Source organism: Actinia tenebrosa, unplaced genomic scaffold, assembly GCF_029948245.1.
Source record: "Actinia tenebrosa isolate PJP-AT-01 unplaced genomic scaffold, QUT_ActTen_1.0 PGA_scaffold2__45_contigs__length_23673736, whole genome shotgun sequence".
NCBI classification, from domain to species: Eukaryota; Metazoa; Cnidaria; class Anthozoa; order Actiniaria; family Actiniidae; genus Actinia; species Actinia tenebrosa.
Genome location: NW_028292579.1, coordinates 3,477,037 through 3,490,800, shown reverse-complemented (window position 1 = coordinate 3,490,800; position 13,764 = coordinate 3,477,037). Strand labels below are relative to the sequence as shown.

Sequence of the window (13,764 nt, the reverse complement as noted above, 5' to 3'; positions counted from 1 at the left end):
ATGGAACGCCAAGTGTTTCAAAAATACTTATGCGCCACCTATAAAACTTCTGTTGACATATCTAAGACTTCCTACAACATATATACAAGACATAGGTCTTAAAACAAAAGTTTCGACTAAATATAATACTTGTTTATAAATATATAAGACATCTATCTTAAAATGAAAGTTTCGAGGTCTCAAGATAAAAGTTCCTATCAAATTAATACTTGTCCTGATAAATATACAAGACGTCTGTCATAAAATAAAAGTTCCGATTCAAATAGATACTTCTTGTCAATAGCTTTTCTCGGTATGTATATATATAGTCTTTACATGGATATGTAAAATAAATGAGTTCATAAATGTACAAAAATATAATAGCAAAATAAACGGATATCTAACACTTACAAAAATATAAAACTTCTTTCCAGAAATACAACTTGTTGCGCAATTTGCTTTAGGAACCAGGCTCTTGCGGCCAAGTCCTTGTTGAGTCTGGGTTCTAATTCATAATGGCCACCACGGAGGACAGTACAGATATTATTCGCAGAGAGTTCCAACGATTTCTACTTGATCTTCCCTATGAACAACTTCGAGTAAACGCTCTTACGGACAAATTGGAGGTTGCCGATGAAATGTCTAGAATTGCACAAGGCATATGCTTTGGTTGTGTGTTGTTTTACAGCATTTTCGAGTCGCAGAATTTTGGAATGGAAGGAGCAGATTTGATGAGTCATTTGCTGCAACTACTAAACGTTTATGAGGAATTCCGGGCAAGATACCAAGAACGCTGTCAGTTCCTTGAAGAACGGGAAAACAACCAAAGCTTTCGATGTGAAACGTCTGGAAGCCGTGAACCTAGATCACGAGGCAGGCCACGTTTTGTGGTGTCCAAATCACAAATTCAGCCGTTGAGAGAAATTGGCTTTTCCTGGACAAAAATATCAAACCTGCTTGGTATTTCCAGGATTACACTACATAGACGGCGAAATGAATTAGGTATCCAAGAACAATGCAATTTTAGTGATATTACTGAGCAAGAACTTGATGTGTTTGTCAAATCTATTATGGACATCTCTCCTAATTCTGGAGAAGTAATGATGCGAGGTGCACTTCGTGGACGAGGAATCATAGTACAGAGGTGGAGGCTGAGAGAGTCAATGCTTAGAGTGGACCCACTACGAAAGCAGCAGAGACAGCGGTTGCACATTAGAAGAAGAGTGTACAGTGTCGCTGGACCAAACAGTTTATGGTATGTTTATAGAGTAATATCTTGGGAACCTCGTATGTACCTCCTCATGAATATTAAAGCTTAAATTGATAATTACATTCACCAAACTGGCATTCTGCCTTTGAAACTCCAGAACATGATCTGCAGAACCGGGGGGTGGGGGGGGGGGGGGGGGCAGGGGTTACTGCCCCCCCCCCCCCCCCCCCCCAATAATTTGTCTGGGGGCCAGATGCTTTCTGGCTAACAACATAAACTCAGCAATTTCAGATATTTATGTTTTTCATAAAAACAATTTCACTGTGTCCCCCCAATAATTTTTTTGCTTCTGCCCCCTAATATGCAGAAGCTCACTAATGCAAAAGTAACCAATAGAATATTTGCACTAGTATGGTGTCATTAACCTCTACTATAAGAATCCCTTGAACACTTTCTTTTGTTCACCATTTGTCTTGCTTTTCTCATGTAGAAATACAAATTTGAATAATAAAGAAAATTTGTGAAACCTGTTAATAGTGTTGAAATGATGCCATCATGCAAATTAATGTCCTATTATATTTATTTAGCATTAATTTTTCTTCAACAGGCATTTGGATGGACATCACAAGCTTGTGAGATGGAGATTAGTCATACATGGTGCAATAGATGGTTTTTCAAGGACAATTGTATTCCTGAAGTGCAGCAACAATAATGAAGCAGGAACGGTATTAGATCTTTTTACACATGCAATTCATAAGTTCAATGTCCCATATCGAGTAAGATGTGACCATGGAACAGAGAACATATATGTAGCAAGGTGGATGTTGACAAGATATGGAGATACACATCACCCTGTAATAACTGGACTGTCAGTGCACAATCAAAGAATTGAACGTCTGTGGCGTGATGTTGGTGACTCTTTTGGAAGATACTATAAGAGCTTATTCTATTTTATGGAGGAACAGTTTATACTTGATCCTCTAAATGAAATTCACCTTTATGCATTGCATTACATATTCATACCAAGGATCAGTCGGTCTCTTGAAGAGTTTGTATTGCAATGGAATAATCATCCAATCAGAACTGCAGACTACAAATCACCTGTTCAAATATGGACTGAGGGTTTTTATCAAGGAGTAAATTCAAATCAGCCGTCTATTAGAAGAGTTTTGGATGATGAGATTATTGACCCTCTCAACTATGGCACTGATGATAATGAGCCACAACCAGAACTTCAGACAGAAAATCACGTGGTAATTCCTCGTTCAACAGTATGCTTAAATGATCAAGACAGAATAGTATTAGAGTTAACTGTGAACCCTCTCCATGATGATGGAAATCATGGGATACATTTATTTCTTCAAACTGTGCATCTTATTACAAACTTCACAGATACTCCTTAATGGAAGGTACTGTATTATTATAGTAATAAAGCAAAATATAAGAAGGGAATTATTTGATGGACTATGAGTTATTAACTCACATCCATATATAGATCCTATTTTGGCAGAATCAAAATCAACAGAAACAACATGAACAACAACATATTGGCCTTACTTTACAAAGACCAAGTGTTAAATTGGGCCTATTGTAAACAATAATATCAGTATGTGAACTCTAACTCTGTAAATACCCAAATAAGAAGAGCTACCACCAAACAAGGGCAACAACCATAAAAATGCTCAGACTTATTTTGTCAAGAACACTCCTAACTGTGATGTACATTAATATGTACTAAATACAAATTAGATGCTACCAAAACCAAAACACTCTTTGAGCATGGAGATCCCAGCCTCGGTCATGTCTTCATATGATTGGAGGTGTGTTGGAAGTCTCAGGTGCAGGCTACATGTTGATGCTGTTGGGCGGCACTGACATCCTGGTGTACAATCACCGATGAAACTGACTGAGATCTTCTTAGAAAAACCAAGGGGAGGTACTTGACTGCATCCAGTAATAAATTTCAGAACATCTGTCAAGGAAACCTCATACTTTGACATGCCTGTTGGGTGCAATAAACAATATTGAAAATAAAGCCAAGTTATAAGTTTTTTAATAGGTAGTTGTATTTAAGTCTCACTATGCTAAAATATAGAATACATCATAGAGACAGAAAATAACCCTCAAAAACTCATTACTGTTCATATTATTAAGGTGCACTGCCAAACAGGTACATCCATTGATAAATAAAATTATATAATACTGGATATGAATAAGTTGAAAGTGGTTTTTATAATAGACCAAATCAGCTAAGGCATTGCTATGTTTGTTTCCATCCCATTCAAAACCTTTGGGAATGAGAATTTTTGTTGCAAAAAATTTCCATGCAAAATAGAAAAAAAAGCAAAAAACAAAAAAATCCTTTGGGGGGGGGGGGGACTCCATTATGAAGGCAGGGATGCTTGTCGAAAATTTTGAAAATAAACCCTTAGAGGCACCTGTATTATGAGATGATGGGCGTGGCAGGGATGAAATTTCACCCCTAAGAGGGGCCAATGGGCTTTTGGCAAATGTTGCATGCGTGATGTCATGCCCATTTCTGAATGGTTAAAGCATTTTGGTGTGCAAAACAAATCAATTTTGCAAAAATGCAAATATTGTACCAACAGAAATCGACTTTTAATGACAATTTTTCCAAAATGCAGACCAATACATGGTATTACATTTATGTGTTAGATAATAATTTTGCCCTATGAAAATTCTAAATTTAAGATCCACAGTTTGCCTATTTTCTGTGAATTATACTATTTTTGTCTGTCTGTTTATATTGTTAGTAATTTTTTTGCCCAGTCAGAAGTTGACTGTTTTCTTTTTAATTATACTTTATGGAATTGAGGGTGGGTCAGGGAAAAAGTACAGAAATATTGATGTCATTAAAAAACAAACCCCATCACATGGAAAATTAATGACACTAAAATTATGGGGTTTTCCAAGTTTCAGAAACTACACACTTGTTAGCATGCTTTATAGAAATAAAGAAAAGAGAGAATGTTTTGAGGACAACTTCCCCATGTTTTTTAGATAAGAACTTGTCTTATTTATTAGGAATAATTGGTTCTTATATATATATGGTGCTTTATTGACTACATTTCTGCCTGAAGGTTATTATGCCACTTGTTCTTATATGTGGGTGTTTACTACACATTATCTGTGTATGATAGTGTACATCTATATCTATACCACCATAGTCTATTTGTGTAATGTTTGTAGCCTGGACAATCACACTGAAAATCAAAATTCTGAAGAAAGCATTTTAACTTCGAATTACCTTCATATTCTATCATGTGAAGGAAGTCACAGAAAGCTTTGTATGTGCGTATTTCAGCTTCCTTTAACTGTTGTGGAAGGGAGAAATCGACACACATCAGCCCAAGTAAGGAATCTGCAGTGAGATCTTCAAAGCTGTCCAAAGTGAACAACTTCTTCATCTCCTCTTTGTTTTTTGCTACTTCTTCGAGGACTTGAAATAACTGCAGCCCCTTTGCCATCTGACTCAACATTGGAATTTTTGGTTCAATATAAACCTTAATATATATTGACCTAGAAAAAATAATTATATATGTCACAAGTTTGTATATGTAACTGAATATTCCATTCCCTTCATTGATTTAACTCCATTCCTGAGAACAGAAAGGAAGTCTGATACTCCAAATAAGGGCAACTCATTATGGAGTACATGAATTATTGTGTTTTATATATCATGGAACAAAAGCATGATTGGTTATGAATTGTATGTACTTTGATATGATATACCTTACCTTGCTAATTTACACTTGTTTTTCAGTTTCTCTCGTTGCGGAACTCCCCTATAGCCCACTTCACTTAAGATGTCCATACACTCATCTTCCATCAACACATCTTTCAGTTCTTCTTCTGTGTTTACTGCCATGATCTTGAACAAAACAATGTAAAACTAATTCTTACTTGCCTGCCTCATTTGTTTATTTACTGGTTCAATTCTCACACACTGCTGCTGATAATAACAGTGGCCATAACAGTAAAAAATTATAATTTTTGTTGGTCATTGGAGAGAAATTCACTGTTAGCTAAGAGAGAATGAAATAAGGTGAAGCCAAAAATCAATTTCTGGAATTTTCTTAAATAACAGGTAAATCTTTACTTCAAACATCAGCAATAATGATATAATTGTATCAAATCATTGGAGGTATTGGGTTTTTTTAAATCTCTATTCATAAAAAGGAAACATCCCAAAAATAAAATGTTAATAAATCATTTGTTAATAGTTTTTCTTTTAATCAATGTAATGGAAATAAGACAAGTTTAAGAAAAATTCATTCCATGTTACCTTCTGAGCCACTGCCTTAAACTGACTTTCTTCCATTTTTTCTATTTCTGCTACAACTCCATTAAGGCCAGTGGAAAGGTAATCATAAACCCAAGGAGCAAGAAAGTTTGGGGCTGGTCCACCTTGGGCAAGAGACATTGCCATGAGCTCTCCAGCTATTTCAAAGCTTCCCTCTGTCAAAGCAACAGTGCTTTCACATGGCACATATCCACCATGTTGCTGTTCTTCAATAAAAAGTCTTCTCTTCACTTGTTGAAGAATTTCTATGATAGAATGAAAAGTAATTAATGACTTGTCAGAAAGTAAAGAGGGTGGGCTATAAATAAGCAATTTTCAAAAATTGAAACAGTGGTGATCCACCCTTGTTTTAAAGCCTGTATTATAATTGTTATGACCAGCCCTTAAATAATGTCCCCAAAAATGGATGAATAAGCTGCAATATGTGGATTACTTTCTCCCCACCCCCTATTTGAGGCTCAAAAAAGTGACCCCTAGTTTTTTATGGCCCTTTACCTTTTAGCTTCTGACCATTTTCACAACACTTTCCTACATATATTCAAAAAAGTGTATTTTATCACAAAATAACAATACCAACCTACCAACCTACCTGTAAAAAACTCGCGCTTTGGGCCACCATCATCAACAGCAGGCTCGCCAACAAAACAAACAACAAGAGTGTTTTCTGGTTTCATCCAAGGTCGTTTCCTTCCTTCAGTATAGTCTTCCAAAATAAATTTACGCTGGATGTTCACATAGGAATTCTTCTTTGTTACACGCCCTGCAATTCTCTGCATAACATCTTTGAGCTCTGACTTCTCTTCCTGAGGCATACTTTCATCATCTGGTGTTTTATCATGCAGTGTGTCCCTTTCCATTGTCAGCATTAAGTTACTGTATGCAAGCTCAGGTGTTCTAGCAGCCATGTCACAACAGATATCTGCATGTTCTTCTATGAAAGACAAGGGAAATGACCTGTGGCATGTTGGGCACATAACTGTTGAAGCTTGTGATGTACCAGTTGATGTAGATGGTGACAATGACAGACCAGTTGATGTAGATGTTGATGAAGACGCACCAGTTGATGTCGATGGTGATAGCATAGTGGAGCTAGTGGTGGTCTGCAACCCTGGGACTGATTTACTTGCAGTGGTAGGAGGGTTGTAATCAATTACTTGCTTTAAATCATCATCGTTATCTTCATCATCATCAACAACATAAAAGGCATCAGTATTGTGTTTCTTCTCATACTTATCATTTTTCTCGTTGTCATCTTCTTTGTCTTCTTCTTCTTCTTCTTCCTCAGAATACCAAGAAAAATCGCTTTCTAGAGCTGTTTTGCTTCTCAGGTACACAGGACCTTGGCCAGAAATGTGCTTTAGTACTCGGCCTGTTTGGGCGTCTTCGGACATATTTGGCTGAACTATTTCGTTGCCCACAGCTCTCACCACTTCAAAATCTCTACCTCTAAGACGGCGGGAGAAAAATTCAGCAAACATTTCCTTTAACTCTGTAGCTGTCATTTCATTTGAAATTTCGGCAGTAACCACAAGTTTCCTGACATACAGCTCTTCCCGGATCCTGCCAAGAGGAACTGCAGACATTTTGGGATTGGGAAGGAGAATAACGTCCTTCATCACAGGGGCTGAAGACTTGGTCTTTCCATAAGGCTGTTTTTGCCTGCTGCTTTTGCTTTTGCTTCGTTGAAAAGCCCTACCAGAATTATACTGCGGCGGGCCACTTGATGGAGCTGTTGATGGTGAAGATGAGTCAGCGTTTGACGACCCTTGGGTATTGCCTCTTACACTGGGGAAAAGCCGAGCCAAAGAATCATTCACTCCAGCACTTTCTGCTACAGCTACATTTGGTCTTGGGTTGGTAAGGGAATTAACTATACTGTTCAATCGATTTACTAAATCCTCGTGAGCTTTCGAACCGTGCGCCATTTTGATTATCGGAGAATTCCTGTTTTGGCGCCAAGCTTTCACGTGGTCACTAAGCACAGGTAGCCCAAGCTCGTTTTTTCTGGCGATTTACTAAAGAATATATCAGAGAATATATTATGTGACTTAATTAGTGTCTATTTCTACTTGGAATTTTAATGGTGGCCATTATGGATTAGAACCCAGACTCAACAAGGACTTGGCCGCAAGAGCCTGGTTCCTAAAGCAAATTGCGCAACAAGTTGTATTTCTGGAAAGAAGTTTTATATTTTTGTAAGTGTTAGATATCCGTTTATTTTGCTATTATATTTTTGTACATTTATGAACTCATTTATTTTACATATCCATGTAAAGACTATATATATACATACCGAGAAAAGCTATTGACAAGAAGTATCTATTTGAATCGGAACTTTTATTTTATGACAGACGTCTTGTATATTTATCAGGACAAGTATTAATTTGATAGGAACTTTTATCTTGAGACCTCGAAACTTTCATTTTAAGATAGATGTCTTATATATTTATAAACAAGTATTATATTTAGTCGAAACTTTTGTTTTAAGACCTATGTCTTGTATATATGTTGTAGGAAGTCTTAGATATGTCAACAGAAGTTTTATAGGTGGCGCATAAGTATTTTTGAAACACTTGGCGTTCCATAGTCAGCTTCTTTTTAATTTGACTTTGTGTTTCTTTACTTTCACTGTTCATTTTCTCTATATCATGTGGACTCCTGTCTTGTCCAAGTTATATATTGAGACGTCGACTTTAACTTTAATTTGAACGGGAGGAACGGATTGACTGGGATTCTATTTTAAAGCTGATTCTAAGACCTTTGTTACGTGTTACGTCCAAGTTACGTCCAAGTTATATATTGAGACCGGTCGACTTTGACTTTAATTTGAACGCGAGGAACAGATTTACTGGTATTCTATTTGAAAGATAATTCTAAGGCCTCTGTTACGTGAAAACCTACACGGGAATTGATAACAAAGACAGCCTGAATAAACTGAACAAAACAATGTCAATTTATAACATAATTAGTATACATGAAAAATTTACTCAATTCTGATTGGCTGACAGCAGTGCAGTTCAAATGAAATACCAGTGCAAAAAAATGAAATACCAGTGCAAAACTCTGAAATACCAGTGCAGATTACAAATTCTTAGGATTTTGATTGGCTAAACAGACTTCCTTCTCTGGAAGTTCTCAGAAAATTCAAGATGGCGGATTTTTATCTCAAAAATGGATTCAAAAATGCTAAAATAAGTCAAGCTTCATCAGTTGAAAACCAGCAAGAAAGGCTGAGAATGGCAAGAGGAGGACTCGATGTTTGTTATTTGGGAATTAAGAAGGAAAGAAAACATCGGTTGGGCCATTTTACAGACAGCTGTTAAAGTCACTAGACACGAAAGTTGAAGCGAGAGACGTTGAAACTTGATGTTAAAACTTAAACAAGAACTTTCGCCTACATTATCCGCAAAGAGGTAAATAATACTTCTGTACAAAGAAAGCAGCTTATTCAACTTTCCTTTGAGTGTTGAGTTAATATGGCTTTTGAAGTTTTGCAGAATTCCTTCGCAATATGCCGGTTTACTTGTTTTCTCAAAAAATGTCAAATAATTGAAGTTTTGAAGATGAAAAAAAATGATTTCTAAACATGTTTTAACTTTTTAAAGATCAAAAGTAATCTTTGTTATTCTTATTTGTCAGTCCTGTTTTGTAAATAAAATATTGTTTTGTAAACCGATTTTTGACAAAAATAATCGCAAAACAAATAAACGAGTTCTTCGCTTCGTGCATTTTTGGCAACGCGTCTTTTTGCTATCTAATTTGGTCAAAAACAAACTCGTGCAAATTATTTCCAAATTGCACTCGAAACTATATTATTACCTATGCATAGCCGTAGCCCATCTGAAACTAATAGTGGCTGAAGAAAGCTGAAGTCGCTCGGTGGTTTCTATTTCTGTTATTTTGTTTTTGTTTGTGTTGAATCCCTGATTAAGAATAAAACATGTAATCCAATTTTACAGAACAAAAATTTTGATCATATTTTTCGATAATTTTCGTAATTCATAAAATCGAAATATGCACAGTAAGGCAGTATATATCGCAGTAAGGAAATGACCACTCCAGTTCAACCAACCATAACGCTCAAATAACCTCTCGACCCGGCTCTCTCGTTCAATCACGATTCTGTGATACGACACCGTCAGTATCAACCCAAAACCACACCTGGAACTCCATTTTCGTTTTTGTAATGTCATCTTTTTATGAATACTGTCAGTTCGCGGAGATTATCTTTTGAAACAATGGAAGAAAAAGCAATTCTTACTATTATTGTATTTATTGGATGTGGCATTTTCCTTTTCAATGTTGGTAAGTATACACCTACTTGCAAGAACGTTGTCATACGAAAATAGAACATTAGCGATTTAGTGGGATAAGAATTATATTTAAAAAACAAAAGAAGATGACTGAAGCTGAACTTTTTTTTTGTCTTTTAATGTATTCCTTTCTCACTAAATTACTAATATTCTATTAATGTCGTATGACAACGTTCTCGCAAGTAGGTGTATTTCTTGAAAGAACTGTACTTTTACAACTTCCTGTAAGTCAGAACATGATGTAACTTATGTAGTGCCGTACTAAATATTTGATCAATATTTTCATTTCCTGTAGTATAAAATACCGATACGAATCAGTTTCCGTATTAAATCATATACTTTATATACTTATAAAGTTCGAATAATTAGTCGTTTTACTAGAGTACAAACACTATAAGTGTGCAACATAAATACCACACACTAAATACTGCTAAATTATGCTAATCCTATTGTTTTCTATTTTTTAATTAGCACTATTTACTACTAAATATTTAAAATAAAATCATTACATTTGGATATAATCCGCATCTTTCTTCTTGTGTTTAGAATTACGAGATATAGCTAGAACGACTTGTCCGAGTTATAAAAAAAGAATATTTGTACTCGACGAGGCTCATTTTGTTTGTTTGTTTGGGTCTTGGTTTCGTAATTAGCTAGGCGAAGCGCAAAGTAAAACATTGCATAATTTAGATATTTTAGATAATAGGAAAACTCTCACAGGCTTGTAGAATCATCGTGCAACAAAAGCGTCTGGCTAGTAAAAGCTAGTTCGTTCCACTTGCTGAACAAAAAACAAAACGAAACAAAACAAAAAAAAAAAAAAAAAAAACGAAAAAGAAGCGAATGAATGTATAGGGGTATTAAGTTTAATTTGTAATTCTCTTAGGATTTATTTGATGTTCATCATTCACAACAAAACACAAGCTTTTATTTCTTTAAAACTTGTTTAAGCTTTTAATCATCGTTGTCATCAAATGTTGACTGCCACTTTTTCAGAACCTCTGAATGGGCTTCTGCAGCTTCTTTTACAGCTTTCAGCACATCTGGAAAGGAATCTGTTGCCTCTTGCATTTTTGTTTTCTTCCTAAGATATTGAGACGAAAATATATATAATTCCTCATTTCAGAGTTATGAAAGAAATTGTAATTTTTTTAAATCAAACCGGTCGAAAAACTAACCATATCTTTAAAAAGGACTTATCAACTTTTGATATGGTCAAAGTTACAGACCAATTGGACAAATACCCAATTAATGAGAGGCTGTGCAAGTTATGAATGTGGATTTTGACATTTCGCTAATCATTCAAAGTATGTAACCGATTGTGAGTACGAAGTAGCTACTCTTAAGAGGGCATGTCAGTAAAAATCGAACAAGAAACGGCCACGGTTGAAAAATCTATTTTGCTCAAATTTTGTCCAGATGTACTTTATTATATCACAAAATCCACTGCATAGTTTTTTAAGGAAAATATATTTTCATTTTTGAGAAAATGCCATTTTAAAAAGTCCTCCCGAGATCGCAATTTTAGCGGCCAAAATTTGCGTTGAGTTTACCGAGCGAGTTCAGTACAAAAATCGATTCTAATCAACTTAAAACCCCTAAAACCGTGTTCTATGCTATCTAAATATCCGGTTACGTGACTTACAGGAAATTTGAGTTACTTTTTGTGACATAAATAATCTTAGTTTTAAGACTCGTGATTCTAGGTGATTGACGATATCTCCCAAACAAAATCGATTTTCACCATGCGATAAAGCTCCAAATCCAACAAGCTTCCGAGGGTTAGTTCTTTAAGAAACAAGCTTTCAATTGATGTAAACATTTCTTTGGGCAAACAAATATTTGGTATGCGACGGGTCATTCAAATCTTCAATTTTTGACCTTTCGAAGTCATACGCCATAATTTCCCATCACTCACAAAATCAAAGAATCTCGCCTGGCTAATCTCTTATTCTTACTATTTTACCTTTACAGGCCAAAAAATACACTTATTATAGCATTTCTTACCTTTTTAAGGCGAAAATGTGATCTATTAACCTCGGTATTCGTTATGATGGTATCTCAAGTCTTGACCATTATCTGTCAGTTGATAACTTCCGTTTACTATCCAATATGTCAACGGTTCAGCGCTTACTAAACGGCGTTTAAAACCCTTGTCGAACAGTCAAGATTGTTTTCCTTTTTATCTGAAGTTCTACGATATCATAATATATCAATATGATTTCAAAATTTATGGTACAGCTGAATTTCCGTATAGAATTTAGAGTACGTAAACAAATGGCCAGGGATTATATGCTAATCAGGTAGACTACGACTTTCTAGGGTAGGGACGGTATGTCCCATTTGCCTTTCTCTGACATCCCAGCGCTTACTAAAAGTTATTTAAAGCCTCTAATTAACTGTTAGATCGGTCGATGTTGTTAATATACCCCAATGATATATATCGTTTGCTGGATATCGTCATCATCAGGAACTGTAAAATAATATAATTTGCGTTTCTGTACTACACAGGGAGCCCTATTCGCTGGGAATCAAATGCTTTTACAATACAATACGATACAATACATCTTTATTCACTTTTCCTTTTATGTTACATTACATTAAATTATATATTTAGATCATTGAAAAGAAAATACTTATTTGGTCAAATAAATAAAGCTAAATATAGGTTGTAATGAGAGGAAATGCCTGGAGCCTAAATAAACCATATAGTTTCCTAGTTAGACCCTAGTAATGTTTTGTATCAGTTTGATGTAAGCAATAAACACGAGGAAACAAAATTAAATAATATACAAACAGTAGACAAACAACGACAAAAAGAGCGATTAGTGATGTGACATGCATTTACAACTGAGTTGGGTATTACATATCGCGATCGAAAGATAAACAAAGCTGAAATCAGTTTTAGATAATCTACGAACTCAAACATTTCAACAGCTTGTGAAATTGCTTTTTACTACCGTCAGTGAAGAACATAAAAGGTACCGCCTGACGTTTTTCGATTGAAGGCAGCAGAAAAAAAACAAACAAACAAATTCCAGCTTGTGTTCATTGACTATCGAAAACCGCAGTTATTAATTAGCGATGGTTTAGTGCAGATGTTGTAAAGAAAATGGAAGCTGCGTGTTGTTCGTTTAGGTCTATCGTCGGTAGTTCTTGTGGTTTTGATGCCAAAGATCGAAAGCGGCAAACCCAAATTCAGGGACGGCGGAGCAGTTTTTTGATTGGGGGGGGGGGGGGGCTCAATAGTGACATTGTATGGCACTGGGGGAGCTGAGTTTAGTGAAAATGTATTAAAATTTCACAAAAAGCCCCTGAAATTGTACCATTGCTGTCCTGTACAAAAGATATCGCAAGGCACTTGTCCACCCTGAGTTTTTCAGGTCCTGAAAATGAGATAGATCTGATGTTGTCTAGAGTAGCATTGTATGATAAGTCGAAGGAGAGCATCAAATCGATGACCATCTGCCCTTATCATCGCGCGACGCTTGGGATAAGCTGGACCAGAGGAGGAGGTACAAGATATAGAGTTCCGCAGGAGATTTCAGACCATGGAAAGGGTAAAGGAACCTGGCCTAAAGGTGATCGAGGTTTAGGCAAGCAAGAATCATCTATTATATTACGCAATACTGGCGTGTTTGTCGCTCCTGGATCAGGTAAGTTTTTTTCAAAGAACATATATAACTAGTGACTGTTCATAAGTTGCTGAGTACTGTCTCTTTACGTTAATATATACATCGACATTATTTCAGGTATTTGCAAGAAATGCCGATATCGGATTAAAACAATGGAAAGTAAAGATTCCTCAAAGTCAGATGTCATAGCTATGGGTGAACAGATGAAAGAGTTGACCTTGGTAAGACAATTTGTCATGCGATTATCATTTACACGTACATACTGCCAGGTAAAGAAGTGAGGCCATTTGAAGGTGCTTGAAG

General features: G+C 35.8%; 3 protein-coding genes across 3 annotated transcripts in view; 2 read left to right on the top strand and 1 right to left on the bottom strand.

The window, feature by feature from the left end:
- Positions 1 to 445: 445 nt before the first annotated feature.
- On the top strand, positions 446 to 2,623 carry LOC148909023 (uncharacterized). The gene is made up of 2 exons (XM_089033491.1): positions 446 to 1,234; positions 1,797 to 2,623. Exons 1-2 carry the CDS (start codon positions 495 to 497, stop codon positions 2,590 to 2,592), a joined length of 1,536 nt encoding a protein of 511 aa, XP_088889617.1. The 5' UTR covers positions 446 to 494; the 3' UTR covers positions 2,593 to 2,623.
- Positions 2,624 to 2,934: 311 nt separating this feature from the next.
- On the bottom strand, positions 2,935 to 7,438 carry LOC116306564 (uncharacterized). The gene is made up of 5 exons (XM_089033994.1): positions 6,033 to 7,438; positions 5,496 to 5,811; positions 4,948 to 5,081; positions 4,458 to 4,729; positions 2,935 to 3,191 (listed from the first exon to the last, which is right to left on the bottom strand). Exons 1-5 carry the CDS (start codon positions 7,436 to 7,438, stop codon positions 2,935 to 2,937), a joined length of 2,385 nt encoding a protein of 794 aa, XP_088890120.1.
- A 2,244-nt stretch (positions 7,439 to 9,682) lies between these two features.
- Positions 9,683 to 13,764, top strand: part of LOC116300468 (scavenger receptor cysteine-rich domain-containing protein DMBT1) — a 24,197-nt gene continuing 20,115 nt past the window's right edge. Inside the window, exon 1 of the mRNA XM_089034367.1 lies at positions 9,683 to 9,818. Within this exon, the coding sequence (XP_088890493.1) occupies positions 9,713 to 9,818 (106 nt within the window). The 5' untranslated portion in view covers positions 9,683 to 9,712. The remainder of the gene's footprint in view (positions 9,819 to 13,764) is intronic.